Source organism: Tamandua tetradactyla, chromosome 7 (assembly GCF_023851605.1).
Source record: "Tamandua tetradactyla isolate mTamTet1 chromosome 7, mTamTet1.pri, whole genome shotgun sequence".
NCBI classification, from domain to species: Eukaryota; Metazoa; Chordata; class Mammalia; order Pilosa; family Myrmecophagidae; genus Tamandua; species Tamandua tetradactyla.
The window spans coordinates 98,705,796-98,727,370 of NC_135333.1; the positions used below are offsets into that span (position 1 = coordinate 98,705,796).

The window sequence follows — 21,575 nt, forward strand, 5'->3', positions numbered from 1 at the left end:
GATCAAGCCTGCATGTAGCCTGAGAATAACAGGTGGAGGAGAGGAAATGCAGCACATGAACCAGAGCATGCATTCAGCCTTCACAACTGAACAGTGCCAAGGAAATAAAAGGAATAAAGGGAAGCAGCCTAGGAAAAGGAAGAGGATCTCTAGGAATATATAAACAGAGATATCTCTTGTGTCTCTGGGAATGTTAAGATGGGCTCTGACCAGGAATGTTAAAGATGGGCTCTTTAACATGACCATGAGGAAAAACATGGTCTGAAAACAAAGCTTTGGCAGTATGCAGGTAAGAGCACTGTCAAGACAGAATAGAAACTGCAAGTCCAGATTGGCTGCTGGGGGGAACCAGGACTCAATGTTCCAAGGGTCTCTGTCAAAAAGGTAAATCTTGGGAAACAGGTTTAGGAAGGGTTTAAGCACTGCAGCAACTACACCAGGGCAAACTGAGTGAGATGAGGGGGAAAAAAATCAAAAGCATTATATGCTGGTTTGAATCTTTTATATACCCCAGAAAAGCCCATGTTCTTTTAATCCAATCTTGTGAGGAGAGATCTATTAGGTTGTTTCCATGGAGATGTGACTCTGCCCACTCAAAGTGGGCCGTAATCTGCTTGTTGGAATCCTTTAAGGAAGAGACATTTTGGAGAGAGTTCAGAGCCAAGAGACTTTCAAGAAACTATGAAAACACCCCAAGAGAAGCCAGAGGGACCCATAGGAGCTGGGAGAGCCATTTTGAAACCAACCTAGGAGAGAAGGGCCAGTACACATCATCATGTGCTTTCCCACGTGACAGAGGGACCCCAGGCACCATCTGCTTTTCTTCACTGAAGTTATCCTCTTGTTGATGCCTTAACTTGGACATTTTTATGGCCTTAGAACTGTAAATTTGTAACCTAATAAATCCCCTTTGAAAAATCTAACCCATTTATGGCATATTGTATTCCATCAGCTTTAGCAAAACTGAAACTCATTATTTGGTAACTTTATCATCCACATCATGGTGTCTGTGTATTTGCTTGTACTTTTTTAAACATTTAAGGATCCAGTGGGCCTTGTGGAGCCATAAACTGTAGAGACAGTACCCATTTCAGTCTAAGAACCTCTAAGACAGAGGAAGAGAGAGGGAAAAAAAACACAAATACAAGATGGGGAAGTGTTCTGGTAGCTCAGAAAGATGATCTCTTCCCCACTTGTTTAGCCTCTGACAGTGGATAGCAGAAGTAAGATTTTAGCTACTTAGATACTGTCCGTGGAGCTTACTACAGTTTTACTTAAGATAAAATACCTCAACATCAACACAAATTTTGGAATTCGAAAATATTACAGAAAAGATTAGTGTCCTAGAGACCCTTTCCCACCTCTGTTTTTCCAGGCTGGGCTCAGTGATCTCCACATTTGTGCACAAGGCATGGCCATTTACTGTATGTAATTATTTCTGTATATCTCCATACTTAAACTGTAAACTCCTGTTTACGTCACGGTTGCCCCCAGCCTATAGCAAGGTGCTTGACACAAAGTGAGCATTCAGGGTATGTTGCAAGAAGTGCAAGTGAATGAATGAACCTCTGTATGTACCAGAGAGAAGCAGGCAAATTGGTAGGAATGCAATAAGCCACCCATACAGAATAGCTGAAGAAGCATAAGGGAACAGAACACTGGAAGTCACTTGTAGATACTGATCTATTCCCAAATGGTAGGAGGAGAGGTAAAGGATAGTGAAATACCAAAGATAACTTCACCAACATTAATTATGCCAGTCCTGTATGTCAGGTTAGGTAAGCTCCTGATGAGGTACATAATAATAAGAGTAGGAGGATAATATAGGAAGAGAGAGGAGAAGAGAAGTTTGGAATGTGACATCATGGGAAAAGCAACTCTCTATTCCCCTAAAGATAACCAGACCAAAAGGCTGAAGACCATTGTGAAGATCCACTGAACAATAAGCCCAATGTTACTGCATTGCAAAACCAAGCACACATTATATATAATATGAACTATACCTGAGATCTTCAATTTCCTTGATATAACTGTGAATCATATTACTAATCTCCTCATTCCCTTCACCTGCAAGATAAAATATAAAATTAAGAATTTCCTTTAAATTAATAAGACTTGAATAAAACCAAAGACAAAACACAAAGTTATAGGAACAGAATTATAATAAAATGTTTTAAAACACAATTCTCACAATGAATTTCCTACCCTTATTTACATGAGCAGAAAGTAAGACAAAGCAAAAGTCAAGTTTTATTCATATAAGAATCTATTACAAAAACTATTAGGTATTTAACATAAAATCACAAATTGTGTAGTTTGGCAATTCTACTTTTTGAGGAGTTGCTTCAACTATTCTAGGTGATTAGTATAATGGTTTAGAACTGCAGTACCCCAGAAAAGCATGTCCTCAAATTTAATCCATTCCTATGGGTGTGGACCCACTGTAAATGGGACTTCTGATGAGGCTATTTAAATTAAGGTGTGAGCCATCTAAATCAGAATGGGTCCTAATCCTATTACTCGAGTCCTTTATAAACAGAATGAATACAGAGAAAAAGAGAGAAAGCCATGGAAGCAAGAAGCTGAAATCAACAAAACCCTGAAAAAAAAGGAAAAGACCAGCAGATGCTGCCACTACCCTGCCATGTCGCAGGGTAGCCGAGGATCACAGGCAGCCAGTCCTTAGAAAGAAAGCATCACCTAGGTGATGCCTTGATTTGGACATTTTCTTGGCCTCAAACTATAAGCTAATAAATTCCCATTGCTTAAGCCAATCCATTTCATGGTAACTGCTTTATGCAGCCTAAGAAACTAAAATGATTAGTGAGGACAAAGAATGTTTCCTGCCCTCCGGAAGTTAATCCCCCACTCATCCCACCCTACAAACATACCTGCTCTGGCAAGAACTTGATTAGCTTGATCACTAACAAGCTGTGTGATTCTGGTTCTCAGTGAATCAACTGTCTCTTGCATGGCTTTAATTCTTACACGCAGGTTATTATTTTCAGTCTGTAGCATGGCATTCTCATGAAACATGTCATTTATACTTTCCACACCCTCCTCATCAATTATTCTTTTACCCTAGAAAAGGAAAATATTTCCCTGTTGGTAGAAGAGCCTAAAATACATGACTTTTGTTTAAGGATATTACAGAACTACGCAATTCTACAACGAAGAGCACTTTTACCTTACCAGCCCCAAAGCAAAAAAAAAGATCTTTTTTTCCCTTTATTTCAGCCCTCTGTAGTGTATTCATCATTAAAGAACTGATTGTATAGGAAGCCTTTTGGAAAAAGAGGTTGGTCGGGTTGGTAGACCAACTATCATTAAAGGCTACCAACAAGGAAAAATAGATAATGCTACTCCAAAAGGAAATAGGCCATTATTTCATCAACCAAGAGATTCCAGAGATACATATATGCAAGCCACCACAAAAGGCGCCATTGTGTGCATGACATGCCAGGCTTAGATGTATCACAAAATGCAAAGTCAAACTCATTGGCTTACTGTTTTGTACTCCATGAGTTCCATCTGAAGTCGTGTGATCTCACTACGGAGTGCATTGATTTGCTGACTAGCTCTGTCCTGATTGACCATCACCTTGTTCTTGATATTTCTAGCTCGATTAGCATATTTCAGGGTGTTTAAAGTTTCCATAAAATCTCTGTCTGAAGGGCTGACACATGCTATCATGATTGTTTGGCTGAAAGTTACAAAGAATAATTAGGTTTACAGATAAAAGCAAATAAAACACTGAAAATAATCACTTAAATTTCTGCCCTTTAGTCAGTCTTTGCCCATCACCACTTGAGCTTTATTATCAGATCTCATAGTTGTAATTCACTTTGAAAGTTTCCTTGCTCGGAGGTAAGATTTAATTTTAAAAGGTTTTTTCCCCAAATATTTATGTATGAAAACAAATTATTCTACAGTTGAAGTAATGTACAAACACATTTTAAATTAAAATAAATAATACTGAAATTTAAAAAAAATCCTGCCCTTTAAACAGCATATTTTCAAAATGCCAAAAGTGATGCTACTAACTTAGAAATAAAAGCAAATTTTAAAGCCTCCCTGCTTTAAAACTATCTCTAGGAAAAAATGTATGTTTACTCAGGTAAAACTGGGGAAAATGAATTTATACTATCCTTTTTAACCCATAAAGCCTTGTGAAAATAACAAGCACATTTATTTTTCATCTCTTTATAAAATTTTTGACATGGTACACACAGAATAATTATTCTAAAATCTAATCTACCTAGAACATGATAGATTGAATATCTAAAAGTATTTCTTTCATTATTTACCCATTATTTTGGATAATAAAATTCTTCTTCCTATTAGTTAATCATTTGAATCCTGACTTTTCAGTGTCAGTAAAGAACTACACAAAATCAAATCACATCTGAACAAGAAGAATATTTATTACATCCTAAAGTTCCATTATATAACATCATTTGTGATTGAATGACCCAAATTCCAGAGTGTAAAAAAGGACATTTTTATTATGTTTTGGACCAGATTATACAGGTAAAATGAGAAGCACTACTTTATGGTCATAATAAACGGCTCTATCAATCAAAGATACTGGACTACGTAGTAATGCCCCAGCTATTACGTCTGTCTATGAAATTCCAATGGGCAATATTATAATTATCATTATTATTACTGTATTGAAATTTACTAGTTCCTGGCCTCAGACCCTAAACTCCCAGACAAAAGTGACCATAAAGTTTTATTCATCAGTATACTTCTAGGCATGTATTTGGGTCATTGATAATTGCACATATAATATTTATTTACTGGGGATCAGAAAGTTAATTTATGTCTCTTTAGCTCTCTCTTTTATTTTATTTTTTTTATATTTGTTTTTTTGGGGGGGTTGCATGGTTCAGGAATTGAACCTGGGTCTCCCACATGGAAGGTGAGCATTCTACCACTGAACCAGCCCATGCACCCTTAGCTTTCTCTTTTGATTAAGACAAGGTAGTCAAATGAGAGTAGCCAGGCAACTCAAAGTGCATACCCTAGACCAGTGCCAATCTGTAAACTATTTGTATTGGTTTATAATAAGTACAGAAATTGAAAGTAGGCATTTTAGAAATATTTATAGTATTTATCTGGCTGTAGTTTCAATGAAGTCATCTCATTAAATAGACAATTCAGGTGTTTTAAATTCACATGGTAACATACAAATGGTGCAAGTACAGTCATGCACAATATCAAATTGGAGGGAGAAGAAAGCTTGTCTTTCATAATACATTGAGATGGACTAGTAGCAAATATGTAATGAGAATGATGAAGTGATAAATGAAAGGAACTGGTCAAGACAGCCCTTGTAGGGAAAAAGGTCATATATTAAACAAACAAAACCAGAGAGATATAAATTTCAACAACAGTTGAATTTATGGGAAATTAAAGAAAACAAACATTAAAAGTTTATTTTAGAAGGTTATTTAAAAACCAAAATTATATCACTTAAATATGAGTAATGTTATATTATGCTATATACATTATATTTTATATTATATATTATAGTATACTATAAAATACAATATATGTGGAAGGAAATACATCACAATATTAGCAGTAAATACCTCTATGTAATAGAAATAATACTGACAATTTATGCTTCATATTTTTCTATATTTTTCAAAATTTTTGCTATAAGCTTGTGACTATCTTAAATATTGTGAATGTATGAGAACCAGACAGGTTATAAAAAAGTCAGCAAATTATGTATATAAATATATACAGCTTAATTCAAAAAGTATATCAGATAAATTTTCTCTTGTTTAATTTGTCAAAACTTTATAAAAATGAATGTATTTTGCTCTCCAGGGATTATACAAAGTACAATGATTTTGAACTAGAAGTTCAATCCTAAAATTTTAATCAGGAATTAAAGTTCACTAAAGAGGGAAGTAAAAGGAAGCATCTCTTCTGAGGGGATACCATTCAGGAAATGGGTGTGGAACTAAGACTATTTAGCTGCAGCCTATCTAAAAGAGAGTAATTCAAGACCCACAGTGAACATAACTTACACAAACTGATTACAGGGTTAGCTACACAAACTGGTTACAGGGTTAGCAACCTTTCAAAAGTATTGAGACTTGTAAGGAGGAAGGAAGATGTTTATTATCTCTGCTTTTTCTTACAGTTAAGAAATAAATACATGAAAGGGCTTGAAAAAGTTGTATTTTGGATCAAAAAAGAAAACAGAAATTTTTGTTGTATTATAATAAGACTCAGGGATACTGAAGACCAGACTGAAAAGAACAATGACTGAATGATGGAAGCAAAACAAAAGAATGACGCAATGATGGAAGGAAAATAATCCATACACAGGCTATGCTAAAAGAGAAATGAGTTGAAACAATGCCAAAATTATATAGAAGGAAGAAACCTAAGAGTGATACTGAATTTTATAAAGCAAAATTTATTTTTAAACTCAAAGGATTTTAAACTTAAATAGATTCAACATTATTCAAATATCTGAAATAATAATAGTTTTCAAAAAAGTTTGCAAGTTACTTACCAGAGCATTATATAGCATCTAATGACCTTTTTTTAAGTAAGAATGATTCATTATACTGTTGAAAATATTATAGAATAGATTCTCTGTGACGGTTTATAACTTGTTGGATTTTTCTATGATTAAATTTAAATCCCAAAACAGTTTCTGCTTGTAAAGCCAGCACGTTAATGTTTATAGGAAAGATTGTGTTACCAGAAAGATGTGCTTAACTGGTGAGACATATTAGAATTATGCTAAGTATGGGAAAGGAGGAACTAACAAAGTAAATAAACTGTAAACACCCCATATTTCATTCAACTCACAATAATAGAAGTTTTTCAGCATCTAAAAACTGTTTAAATTTTTAGGAGACATTGAAGGAAAGTATCATAAGGTTTAAATTACTTTGCAGTTATGAAGAAGATAGCACTTAGTTTTTTCAGCAAAATTTTATTTGTTGTCTACTCTTTGCCAAAATTTGAATAAAGCAAAAAACATGGCACAGTAGAAAGAGTATATGGTATGGACTTCATTTATAAAGTGACTTTGAAGAAATTACTCAACCTCTTAGAATTCCAATGTCCTTAGCTATAGCAGGGATAATCATAGCCAACTCAAAGGAGGTTATAAAGACTATGTGAAGTAATATACAAAATGACTCACAAATTTTTAGATACTTAATAATTAGTTTCCCATCCTATTAATTTACATCATAATAAAATCAGCTTTTATGAATCACCTTACAAAGTTACTTACAAACTTATGAATAATGGGAACTCAGGAATATGAAGGCTAATCACTTATACATACCTGTTCCCCCCAAGGGAATCCTGTAGTAGTCTCGTCAGCTTGGAATCTCTGTAAGGAACATGGGTGGCTCTCTTGCTCTTGTCTCCCAATGCACTTATTACGTTGCCAAGTGCCAGCTAAAAGAGAAGGAGGAAATGATAAAAATTTACAAAATGCAACACTTTCAAAGAAAGGAAGCTTATAGAAAATAACATAGACACATGTCAGAAGCTGAGAACATTTGTGTTTGGTTATGTTTCATATTTGTATTTTCAATATAAAGTAAACTTCAAAGTTGTCTATATTTACTAAAAATCGATGCTACTTATTCAAAATTTAGTATTGTATATAGATCCATAACTCACAAATATTTTTAAACTTCTATTCATACACTTTCTTTATAAATAGAAATGTTATAATATTGACAACTTCTAAACATTCCTGTAATTATCAGGGCATCAATATGTGTCCCTGGTAAACTTTCAGTTCGTGTTGCTAATTCTTCTCCTGAAACAAAGAAGAAATAATATGTCTAAATAGTTTAACAGCTTCATGAAATTTTCTCTTTAAAACAGAGCTCCCTTGTGGGAAAACAGGGTTTCCTTTAACCATAAAAAATATCAGTATGTTTCTTTGAATGGGGATAATCCTATGCAAATGCATTGCTCTTAGAAATACAGTGAATCCATGTTCTAAGCATCCCATTTTTTAAAACTAAGTGAAATTATACAACTCTAGTCAATCCAATCTGTCACGCCCCTGTTCTTCCCACTGTCACTGAACTAGCTAGCACCTGCAGCATGAGCATGGTCCTAAATGTTGGTCACACTAGCCTTCGGTAATGCAAACACCTCAGCCTTGTTTCTGCCAGGGAGAATGGATCATGCAGGGAGTGGGAGCAGCAACACTCTGCACCTCGGTCTCCTTTTCCAGAAAGCCCACAGCCTTAAGAAGTGCCACAGTGAAACTCGACCAGACATATCTCAACACACTTTAATGCCGAAAAAGAAAACGGAGCAATGGCTTTTCCTGATAGCATAAATGTATGATTTTATCTCCTAAGAAATTCAAAACAACACACAAAGTCCAGGATCAAAATGACAACCTTTGACACAACATTTGAACATGTGGCAGGAGCACCAAGATGAGTATTAGAGTTGGGAGGTCTGGTTCTCTCTAATCAACTTCAGTTGATAATTTCCCTACAGAAGGGTTGCAATCATATAAGAGCAAATATTAGGCAATAACAAAAAAGGACTAGATCCAGGAGAGGACCCAAGAGAGGAGGGAGAGAAGCAAAGCAGAAAATTCATGCCTGACATTGTCAGCATCACAGAAATTTAGGAATTCTATTGATCTTTTTGCAAGAACAAATGTCTAACTTTTAAATGAAAACAATAAGAAGTAAAGATTTATTACATGGATATTTTCTTCCATATAACAAAAGTTTCATGTTCACTCAACCACTAGGTGGCATGTTGTTAAAGTTAACTGCTAATATAATCTAGAAAACTTTCAATTTTGAAACAATCATTACGAAAAAACATTTTATTATATTCCTAAATTCAATCAATAGCTGACATAAAATGTTAACCAAAAGCTCCTTTTTAAAAGTTTTATACCATAGAAAACGTAAAATATTAAATGCTTATTTTGATGGTATATTTTTTAATGTGGAAAGAATTTTTTAAATAATTTCTAGATATAATTTTTTGCATGTATCAGAAAATTGAGTTCATGTAAATTAGCACATGTGAAGAAAACTTACAAGGTGAAAGGAAGAAAATCTGCAAAGTGAGATCAGAAATTCAATGCATTGCTCATAAATTTACTGGAACTTTAATTTTTCAACTCAGTGCATGAAGTATTTCCATTTGAGGTATTCATTACAAAAGAGAACAGGATAACAGAAAACACTAATATATTATCAGCACAAAGCCTTAATCTTACAAGCCCACAGTTGATGGAAATGCCTTCTTTTGCCCTCTCGCCAGTAGCTCCAGTACGCTTCAGTCTTTCTGATCCTGCGAGATCAACAAAATGGAACTTTGCAGTCAGGGTTTCAAATTCATTCATTTGTGATGATTCAGAAATCATCTTATTATCAGTCATATTTTCCTGCAATTGAAGGAAATAATTGAAAATGTTTTATTAATGTAATAATAAATATTCTCCAACCCTATCTTGACTTCATCCCATGTATACAGGCAGCCAAAGAAACAAGCATGTAGCCAAATAAATATAAATGCAAAAATACCTGCTCACAATTAGAACCTTAAGACAAAGTCATGTAGAAGCTGGAAGATCAGAACCCGCTGCTTTCAATTGAGGCTTTGCTTATGACTATGATAGGACACCTTGGAGTACATGGCCCCCAAAAGCAAAGGGCCTCAGGTGACTCTGTCACCATATGGCCACAGCATGCTTTCTGGGGGCATCCAATATAAATCCAATTTCTTATTTCAAAATCTTATGTAGTTGGCCAGTTACATTTAAATAGGAGAAGATCTTATTAGCAAAAGGAATGATTGATCAAAGTGAATTTGGTTCAAATGTACTCTCTTGGGATTAATGTGCTTTTAGGGAGATGAAGCCTGAATGCTTAAAAATTAGAACTAGTTACTCACAGCATCTATTTGTGGACACATTCTAGTTTGACACACATGAATGGTAAAGATGGCATGTGAACGAGAGCTCTGAACATTCATCTGGGTACTAGCAGTGGTCCGTGATAAAGCACCCAATTTCAAACACTGCATCATCTGGAAAAGGGGAAAAAGGAAGCGCCTTACTTGGAATATATTTAAACAAAATTCAACCTAATCAAGACCCTGACGTAGTAGATAAAAACTATCATATTAAGAGATATAAAAGATATGGATTTTCATATTATTATTTAGTTACAGGCACTTTTTGAGCTGAATTTCTCAATACAATAGTGTATTATTTTTTAAATAGGAGAAAACACTGAGATTCCTTTGTTTGCTATTTGCTGACATTTGCAGCTTCCATTCCAAAACTGGTACAGTGGAACACTTTGGTACAAACTGAACAGTAACTTGAATTACTCAGGCTCTTTTGAAACATATGTTTTTGTAATTTTTTAACAGTATTTTGGAGTTATGATAGTCCTCGGTGACAGCAAAAGGTTAAAAAAAATTGTGCTTCTCATTCTTTACCTTTAACTGTTTAACTCTTTCTAGCCGTGAAAGAAACATGTAAGTTATTTGATGCTATTACACATATACTGATTTTATCATAACCCTTACATTTAAAAAAAATGAAATCTAGTATAAAACAATATAAGGAAAAGAAGGCAAGACTTTTAATTCCATTTATGTTTAAGGACACAAATTTCATATCTTGCTTTTAAGAAACTACCAACAAAGCTGACAATTTAAATAAAGCCAATAAATAAATAAATAAATAAATAAAGTCAAATAATCTCTATTTTTAACTATATAATAAATGTCACCTCTGATTCTGTATTCACAGTACGTGTGGTGACGCCCACAGTATAAATTCCTCCAGTTGAATCTTCATGAATTTTTATATTTGATTTTTTATTTTTTGCATCAATGTCACGAGTGGTATCAAATAGGTCAAGGACCTCTTCATTGTAGAGCTATTAAATAGAAATATTAATTTTAGCAGGAATTGCCTCGAGGGATGTCATAACACAAACTGTATAGGGTTATCTTTCAAACATTAAAATGTTCTGTGTTTCTTCAAAATGACACATACTGTCTTCAAAATAAGATACAAGTGATGCCCCGATGAATCCCAGAATGATTTGATCAGTGACTGGAAAAGTATTTGCAAGCCCCCTTCGGGGAATGGTGAGAGTAGGGAGAAATTCAACTTCCCCAAGTTGAATTCTTGATATTCTCACAAGCAGTGTGGACAACCAAAGCTATAGGCTGAGCCCCCAGCCTTGGGGTTTGTTCACATGAAACTTAACCCCACGAAGGATAGGTCAAGTCTACTTAAAATTTAGGCCTAAGAGTCACCCCCAAGAGAGCCTCTTTTGTAGCTCAGATGTGGCCTCTTTCTCCAGCCAACATGACAAACAGTCTCACCACCCTCCCCCTCTCTGTGTGGGACATGACTCCCAGGGGTATGGACCTTCCTGGCAACGTGGGACAAAGATCCTGGAATGAGCTGAGACTCAGCATCAAAGGACTGAGAAAAACCCTAGAATGAGCTGAGAATTAACATCAAGGGATTGACAGAAACTTCTCGACCAAAGGGGGAAGAGTAAAATGAGACAAAGTGTCAATGGCTGAGAGATTCCAAACAGAGTCGAGAGGTTATCCTGGAGGTTATTCTTACGCATTAAGTAGACATCACCTTGTTGTTCAAGATGTAGTGGAGAGGCTGGAGGGAACTGCCTGAAAATGTAGTGCTGTGTTCCAGTAGCCATGTTTCTTGATGGTGAAAGAATGATATAGCTTTCACAATGAGACTCTGTGAATGTGAAAACCTTATGTCTGATGCTCCTTTTAGCTACTATATCAACAGAAGAGTAGAACATATGGAATAAAAATAAATAATAGGGGGAACAAATGTTAAAATAAATTCAGTTTGAAATGCTAGTGGTAAATGAAAGCGAGGGGTAAGGGGTATGGTACGTATAGTCCTTTTTTCTCTATTATCATTTTATTTCTTTTTCTGTTGTCTTTTTATTTCTTTTTCTAAATCGATGCAAATGTACTAAGAAATGATGAATATGCAACTATGTGATGATATTAAGAATTACTGATTGTATATGTAGAATGGAATGATATCTTAATGTTTTTTTGTTAATTTGTTTTAATTAATTAAAAAAAGTTTAAAAAATAAAAAAAATAAGATACAAAAGTAACGAGAAAATATCACAAGTGTAAATAAATGACAGATTTTGTATAAGGGTAAGAATGCAAATGGCTTACTCATGACTGATAGGTTGAGGACTAACTAAAATGCTCTACTTGCTCTTTACAAGAGATGAGCAGATATTTACAAATACAAGAAAATGCTAAGAAATATGTCCCAAATGTAGACAAATCCTAAACCTAATGGAGATTTTAAGAATTTTTACCAGCTGAGATAAAATATGTTCCCTATTATCCTTCAACTTTTAGTACTATATCTAAAAATTAATAGTTAGCATTTTTGTAAGGTTAGCAATGATATTTATATTCCTGTATTAATAGTGGCTGACAAAATCAAACTGCCTCTTTAGAAGAAGATGCACATACCTATTTTTCTACCAATATACTTTAAAGTCACAATGACCAACAACCTTTTGGAAAGAGAAAGGGAAGATGGAAGGACACTGTTTCTTATCTTTTTCTATCATCACTTACCTTCCTTTTGACAGAAACATAGTCCTTTCCCTTTGATTTTTACCAAACTAGGATTCCATTAAAACCAATGCTAGTATTACTTTGAATTGTTGTAGATTTTGTGCTATATATCTTTTAACAAAATGTTTCTCAATGACCAACATAATTAATTCATCTAACTCTTTGGACGAACGACCCAGAATTAGAATGCCACCACCTAACTGAAAAATTGCTCAAATCCTGGTTGTCCTCTTCCTCTCATATCCCTCCCACCAGAAGAGACTGCCCTAAATTAACCCAAGCCTGTCCTGACCTTTGGACATTGCATCAGATCACCTGGCTCCCCTTGCAGAGATACAAGCTTCCGCAGATGGATTAGTGCCACAGCCTCATCCTATTATTCCTTCTGTTCTCCGTCCCCCCCCCCCCCCCCACTCCTTTCTGGTCTTAGTTGCTGAGCTCCCAACACTTTGTGAGCCTGCCTGAATTATAACAGTAATTATAGGAAACAAAGAAATAATGAAGTAAACAATATTAATTGTTCTTTTAGTCCATGGACCCTGTGCAAGTGTTTATAATCTTCAATGCCAACATCACTTATAAGTAAAGACTACTTATTTCTTATTATTTACATTATTTTATTCAAACAACATTGATCAACTACTATGTACTAGATTGAGTACCAGGTACTAAATTAGGTATTACACTGAAAGTGGGGAGTATATAATCATAAGGGCCTTTGGTCTTAAGGACAAGATTTAAAGGAAACTAATGATATAATTAGACTATTACCTCTAAGAATTGGGCATTCACTTTAAAATCTGGAGGAGGAAGCCCATTTTTAATTGCAACATGTTTTTTTTCTTCAATAGTTTTAAAAAGGTGTTTAACGGCACGAGAAATAATACCCTGCTCTTCCTCGGTGATGTTGACATCAAATCCTGTTCCCATTGTGTATGTTTTGCCAGCTCCAGTCTAAATTAAAGAACAGAGAAAGATGAATGCTCAACCTTAATAACATATCTTAAGAATCAAAAATCAGAGAGCAGTCAAAATGACACTTCTGAAAAGTAACAGCTCATACCATAGTGACTTGACACTCACCTGTCCATAAGCAAAGACTGTGGCATTGTAGCCTTCAAAACAACCTTCAATTAGCTTGTCTATACACTGAAGGTAGATCTGCTCTTGTTGGGAGTCAATGTCAAATACATAATCAAAAGTAAAGGCCTTATCTTTTCCTAGGAAGACCTGTGGCTCTCCCGGTGTCACAGATGTACAAATATGGCATCCTTCAATCTTTTCTTTGGCAAGCTGTGGTCTTATTCTGTGAGAAATAAACAGAAAATAAACTAAATGGGAAAAAATCCACAAGAATTACAACTTAAACATTTCTGGCCAAATCTTTGAAGAACAACAAAGTAATAATCAACCATAGCTTCTTCAGTTGAAAAATTTAAATAAATTGAATCAATTTCAATATGAGTTACTTAACAATCCCCAAAAATCATGAACAATAAAATGAATCTTGAAATTAGGGCGGGCCACAGTGGCTCAGCAGGCAGAGTTCTCGCCTGCCATACTGGAGACCCAGGTTTGATTCCTATTGCCTGGCTATGAAAAAAATATATATATAATAATATTGATAATAATCTTGAAATAAACCTACTCTGATCAAACAATACTTTTTCTCAATTCCATTAAGAAACCGACACTAAATTAAATGCATTCTGCTACCTGCATACTGTTTGTTGCTGTTGTTGTTTTAAGTTTTTTTCTTTATTTCCAGGGATGATAATATGCAAAAATGAAAACATAAGGACAAAATATGTATCTTGACTGTTTTCTTGAAAACCTTTCAACAGTGGTCCTACAAACTGTCGATCATTTCCGTCTGCCAGTTTGGCATGTTTAAGCATGCTCCTACAATATATACGTATATTTATTCATTTGTAAATGATATACATGTATTACTATACTGATTTGTCATATACTATGAACTATAACCCAAAACTGAATTTTGTACAGAAATAAATACAAACAGAAGTTTATTTTCTTCTCTCCCAGCTAATTATCTTGCATATCATCTTGGGAGCTCTCCCAACACTTGGAAGACTGAAGCATTATACTCTATCTAGGCCAGAATCTGCAGGTCTTTCTATTCAGTCTTCTCTTCCTAATTTCAAGACCTGTTTTCAAAGCAGGAAAATAAATCAGCAATACAATGAAAACAGGACAAATAAAAATTTGGTCCTATTCAATTCATAGTATAAAGAGAACCATCCAGGATATATGTACCCTTATTAACTGTACCGAGGTTTTTAAGAAATTCCTATATGGAGAAGGAGATAAAGTGGAGACAAGGGAAGAAAACTTTAAAATGATCAAGACAGACAGAACAAAGAAATAGTCTTAAAAGAGCCTGATGCCACATCCATATTTATGAGAGAAAGAAACTGAGGTCCAAAGATGTGGAACAAGTTCATCTTTTAGAGATAAATCTTACCTAATCTAGATTTCCTGAACTTTAATCCTTTCAATTCATCAGAATGTGAAAAGGTCTATGAGAAGATAGGAAATAGGTGGGTTTAAGAGCTATTTCAGAGATAATTAATAGCTCTCTGACATAGATTCCATATGGGAAATACAGGAGAGAGGAATCAAAGTTGACTCTCTGGTTTCTGGCTTGGTAAGTGTCAAAATACTATCATAACAAATAAAACAAAGGGTTCCTCATATGAAGCTATACCCACGGTCTATAAAAACAGCAACTTCGGCTGTCTGGTTCCACACGTTCTTGGTGATGAGTGGTCTCTCTCTACCATTACTCTCTTCTTTCCAAACTTCTCTTCTACCTTATCTGACCCAGTCATGGTGGGGCTGGGGAGGGAGAACTGTAAGAAAACCCCAGTCCTTCTCGGGAGCATCACGATCCTACACAATTTGGCATGATAAAAATAGCAATTCCCAAATAACAAGTTTAGTTTTACAACACAGAAAGACTATACTCAAAGGTAAAAAACACTTGAGTTTTAAAGTGCTGATTTGAGGTCTTTCCCTACTTTGAGAAAGAGAAGAAAAGTCTTAACCACACAAATAGCTGCTTAATATCAACGGATCTAATGTTTTTTTATATCTATCATACAATAAACTTCATGGAATTTTTTATAAGCGAACTAAAATATTATTTTAAGATCAGAATATGTACATATTACTATTTATCTGACTTTTAAAGATATCCTGCCTTTGCTAAACTACACTGCACTTTGACATTCACAAACTTACTTCGTGCCAGGTGATATGCTAGATGCACTTAAATATTTGTTATTCAACTTTCACAACAATTCTATAAGTAGATGATGATTGATTTTACAGATCAGGAAACTAAAGTCCTGAGAGGTAGAGTCTTGCCTAGGGTAACACAACTGGTATTACCAGGCCTAGAATGCAGGTCTCCCAAGAACCTAGTGCTGTATACATTCAAACATAATTCATATCTGAACTCATGCTGGTCTGTCTGGGAAGCTATTTCATTAACCCTGGAACTCTACCTTCTTTATAGCTGCTAAACCACATGTAACTCTGTGAAGTTTAACAAATCCTATGTAATAGAACAGATAAAAATAAATACAACTATCTAAAAAAGAGCACAGGGCTACTGTTTGAAATCAGTCCCTCATTAGTTCTAAATAAATTACTATAATCAGAGGCTAACATATTTGGCCATTAAGATACTTCTCATTTCAACATGAAGAAGGGGGTGCCACTTGAACTGCAGAGATAACTGAGGATTTTAGAATGCCAGTTTTAATCAGAATATCTTTAAACTAATCTCCTAACTTCTACACATTTGTTTATTATCCTTGCTAATGGAAAGGATAATGTTGGAAGCATGAATGATGTACAAATCCATCCATTTGCATGGGTGTGGGTGGGAGAGTGGCTTTACAAGCCAACAAGGTGAGTGGCGCTCTTTTCTATGGAATCCAGGCAATTACCCAACAGGCCTGAGAAACTCCCACCTAGGAGGGAATGGCTCTCCATATGTAAATAGTTGGAAGCTGACTACACTTCCAAAGGTAGGGATACATTTACCTTTTTTGTAATGTTTTGTTTTTTTTTTTTATTTGCATGAGCAGGCACCAGGAAACGAACCCCAGTCTCCAGCATGGCAGGCAAGAACTCTGCCACTGAGCCACCATTGTCTGCCCAGTGGTAGAGTTTTAACTTAAGGATATCCTGCTCTCTGTACAAGTATAGAGTACAACAGGACCCAAAATAAGAATTTTTACTCTTTCAATATTATTATAATCTTTACCATCTCCACATAGCCAGTAAGAAAATATCATTCAGAAAAGACCAGAAACAAGTTCCTGAGTATTGGGTTCTTAAAAAAGAAAACAGATTTAATTTATTTTGGTACAGTTTGCCCTTATATTGAATTAAAATTAAAATAAAAGCTCATTGGGTGGGCCACGGTGGCTCAGCAGGTAAGAATGCTTGCCTGCCATGCCCGAGGACCCGGGTTCGATTCCCGGTGCCTGCCCATGTAAAAAAAATAAAATAAAAGCTCATGACCAAAATGTTGACAAATGACTAATCAATGATTTGTAATTACCAAAGAAATGTTGACTTAAGGAAAATAAACAAATGCATGTCATTGTAATTTATAGCCTCCCAGGATTTGTCCAGCCACTTATATATTTTTTTCTAAATTAGTTAGACTAGCACTAAATAATCTAATTCCAAGCATGCAGGCAATCAAATCTATATTTTTAAATACAGGTCATTTTTATAGTACTTTCCAGATTTTCTCTCACAGCCTCACCCGTCTCATCTCTCTGTTTCTCATTTTATTAAAAACATCACAAGAAGCAGGTCTATCTTTCATTAATTTATTGGTCAGGTTATTTTTCCTCACAAGTAGAAGGGTAACTACAAAATATCTTCCTTTTTGTAGTTGACCTCTGCTGACCTCTTGTCCTGCTAGAAAGTACTATCATCTTTAACCTACAGTTTCATAGATGTGACAAACTGTCCATTACCTACATATCTTTGTGAACTGTATCTTCTTTTTTGCATGAGTTATTCTGATCTCATCCCCATGAGATTGTGGTAGTTCTCTAGTTAACTCAATAATCTGACCTGATTCACACTTTGTGTGGTTCTTTTACTTGCAACTATCTGTAACTAGAGCACTTGGCATCTTGTTAACACCACTGTTCTTTCTGCATAACAGCAATAATCCGTTCTCTGTAAAATCCATTGCCTTTCTTTATCCTTTGTCTTGAATGACCATTACATTGTATGCTACATATTAGGTGCTCAATTTGAGTTCTTAATGTTAATTATATCTTACAAATTTCCCTCCTTCCATTCCCTAAAAATTAGGACAGTGATCATTTTGTCACCACAGCCAAATTACCAGCATTTCTGGTCCCCTTTTTGACCCTCCTCAAGTTCCTCCCAGTTAGATGACACCAAATCAAGGAAGCATCTGCCCTACTTTAATCCTCCAACTTCTCTTTTGGAAAAGAGTTTTTTTGACACACCACAGAAACTTGTTAGAGCATTTGTGGTCTTGTTGAATTGTTTTCCTAAGAGATCAAGCATTGCATAAATAATAACTTAGGTTCACAAAAAGAAACTCCTTTATTCTTAATTAGATCTTTATAATGAAGGTTGATGGGAATAAAAGTATTTCTTCAAGACATTCAAGAAAGAAACACATCTCAGTAACTCTATTAAGGAGATTACTCATTCTGTAAAAAGCCTAAGAACAATAAAGCATAGCAGTGTGTACCAGTGACCAGGAAGCACACACTGAAGTGAATGACAGAGGAGACAAGTAACAGAGGAGAATCTCACTTATTAATCCATTAATGAGGAAACACTTTTAAAAACACACCCATAAATCTTATCCTAATCTATATAACTGCTATGCATTTTATTGCCTCATCCCTTAGTGGTCCACCTGATTCAAATTTATTCTTACCCAATAACACCAAAAGATATTCATCTACATGTCTATTTTCAATTGAAGTGCTTAATACACAGTATATATAATTAAAATTTGTGGTTACAATTGGGCTGCTCAGTCTTTCATTTGCAGCACCACTTGGGAAAAAAACAATTATTTCCCTAAAGTGCAATTCCACTGTGATAACTAGGAAAAGGAAGCAGGAGACATGAGGTTACAGGGTGTTGTACCATTTTCACTTGACTTCTCTAAACATGTGTCCTACCTTTATATTCCCTTAGTTTAATTAACGATGCAGTACATTGAGTGAACTCTCAAGTGAGGAAACTAGTATCTTTTTTTTTTTTTGACTTTAGGAGTTTTATTTATGGAGCAGTTATTTTTTTTTAATCACCAAGTGATTTTATATTATATATATATAAATTTTCTTCCTTTCCTTTGTGGTTTTTCGCCCCGGTGCTTGGAAAGATGGAGGCAGGGTGTCTGGTCCTGCGGAAACTTATATCTTTCACAAAGGGATGGTATCACACCACTGCCTCTGGCGAATACCAGATATTCAGAAGACTACATTGAAATAGTATAGTTAGACTGAAAAAAATTAAGTAGTAGTCAAATTTGGGATTTAGGGAAAAGTCCAATCATACACATCACTGTAATTAAACCTCTTGGAAACTCTTAAAAGCTTTGGTCTATAGCCTCTCTCCCAGAAACAGAAAAGTTTCTCTTGCAAAAACTGAGGGGTCGATGAAAGGGAATACTTTAAGTGATTATTTGATCTACCTGCCCATTGTCCAAAGTGTTCATATAGTTTCCGTTGCTGCCAGGCTATTCGGGGCAGCACATCCATTAGCCAAGGCCCTTAGAAAGGCTTCATTTAGTCAACAAAACCCTGTGGGACACTGACGAAATGCCAAACAATGTGTAAGGCAAAGATTTAAAAGAAGACAAAACAAAACCTTGAGGCATGTAGCTAAGGGAGAGAGAGAAAAAAATAGTTGGAAGAAAACTAGATGTTTAAATGGAATATTATTTATAAAGAAGAAATGGGAAAAAGATAAGCCAGAGGGGAAGGGAGAGATACAGGAAAAGCTTCACAAAGGAAATTATATTTGATCTTGATTTTGAAGGATGATTAGAATTTTCCAGGCTGAGAAGGGAGAAAAGGTCAGTTCAGGCAAAACAAAGGTAAAGACATTTGAAATGCATTTGTCTTCTGTTAATGCAGTAATCCTCTTGGGCAGAAGCACCAGCATAAGAGTTCCTAAAATTTATTAATGTTTTATGAATGAATGCTATGACACCAACTAATTAGGCATCCAAGCTAAGACACTGTCCTCTAGAATGAACACCCACAGATCCCCCAAGATAAAAGATGACACCAAAAAGTACAGAAGAGATCCCTACAAAAATATTTTCACCGTTTCCACTCCAAATGGATTTTTATCTATTCTTATTATGTGCTCTAGGAGACTGACTTTCATGAGCAGCAAAAGTGGGCTATCTTGCCCCCAGGCTTCCAGTTGGTTTAGTCTGTAGGGAGGAATCAGGAAAATATTATAGGGTATGAACAGAATGAGGTCAAGGCATTTATTTTCTGGTCCGTTTCCTTGTCCTGTTGGCCGCTATGTTCCTCTGTCAGGCCACAGCACCTACCAGGCAGCCATTTCTTATACCCAGGTGGTATAGTGGGGCCCCTCATTGTTGCTAGTGCCAGAATGCTGATTATCCCCTGTAGTTTTCCATAGTACTGCCCACCTCTACCACTCTACCACTTTCCAATTATCTTGTCTGAATGTGCCATCTTTTTCCTGACAAGATACAGACTGGATCAGGGTTAGCCTCAGGAAATGGCAACAATCCTTTTGTTTCAGCACTACTCTTTTGGTTTGCTAAGTCTGCTGGAATGCAATATACCATAAATGTGTTGACCATTCAAAGGAGATTTATTAGGTTACAAATTTATGGCTCTAAGGCCATAAAAATTAAGGCATCAACAAGAGGACATCTTCACTGAAGAAAGACCAATGGCATTTGGGTTCCTCTGTCACATGGAAAGGCACTTGGCCATGTCTGCTGGCCCTTCTCTCCTGAGTTGGTTCCAAAATGGCTCTCTCATCTCCTGTGGGTCCTGGCTTCTCCTGGAGGGATTTCTTTCTCTCTTAACTTCTCTCAGCTGTATCCAAAATATCTTTCCCTTAAAGGACTCCAGCAGGCTGAGTAAGACCCACCTTGAATTCCAGACCAGCTTTTACTGACCGGAGGGGGTGGGGGTGGGGGATAAGAAATGACATTTGTCTTCCTGGTGGATCATAATCAAGTTCAGCACAGCCTCTAAAGCAGTGGCCTCATACAGGTTTAAAAAGCTACACTTTCTGATTCTGACCTTTTTCTTTGGGCCTACCAATGGTTCTGTACCTTGCTGGAATGTTGATAAAAAAAAAAAAAAGGAAATTTAGGATAGTTGGGAAATGTTCTACTTTTCTTTAAAGTCAACTTTATTGAGGTATGATTTACATACAATAAAATGTACCCATTTTTAATGTAGTTATGAGAAGTTTTGCATTCATGTAATTACCATCACAATTAAGAGGTGGATATTGCACTCTTCAGTACAGTAGCCACTAGCCACAAGTGACTGTTTAAATTAAAACCAATGACAATTACATAAAATTACAAACAATTCCTTGGCTGCACTATTCACATTTCAAATGCATGCAACAGTATACCTTAGAAAACATTTCTGCCACTGACTGAAGTTCGGTTGGATGGCCCTGGTAGAAACTATTTCCATCATACTGAAAGGTTTCTTCATCTCTTTTCCAGATAATTCCCAGACCCAACTTGTGGCCTTGGGAATCAATGATCTGATTTCTGCACTACAAATTAGATTTGTGTTTTGCAGCGTTTCACATATAGAGAGCCATACAGTATATATTGTTTGCCTGTTTTTGCTCAGCATAAT

General features: G+C 35.5%; 1 protein-coding gene across 5 annotated transcripts in view; it reads right to left on the reverse strand.

Annotated features, from left to right (window-relative positions):
• The window catches only part of KIF21A (kinesin family member 21A), a 159,722-nt gene that overhangs the window by 56,041 nt on the left and 82,106 nt on the right, over positions 1-21,575 (reverse strand). For all 5 annotated transcript variants that reach the window (XM_077170508.1, XM_077170506.1, XM_077170509.1 and 2 more), the window contains exons 2-10: positions 13,738-13,960; positions 13,426-13,608; positions 10,782-10,931; positions 9,934-10,068; positions 9,257-9,424; positions 7,328-7,443; positions 3,508-3,703; positions 2,892-3,081; positions 2,004-2,067 (exon numbers count right to left, since the gene is read on the reverse strand). In XM_077170508.1, coding sequence (XP_077026623.1) covers positions 2,004-2,067; positions 2,892-3,081; positions 3,508-3,703; positions 7,328-7,443; positions 9,257-9,424; positions 9,934-10,068; positions 10,782-10,931; positions 13,426-13,608; positions 13,738-13,960 — 1,425 coding nt within the window. The remainder of the gene's footprint in view (positions 1-2,003; positions 2,068-2,891; positions 3,082-3,507; positions 3,704-7,327; positions 7,444-9,256; positions 9,425-9,933; positions 10,069-10,781; positions 10,932-13,425; positions 13,609-13,737; positions 13,961-21,575) is intronic.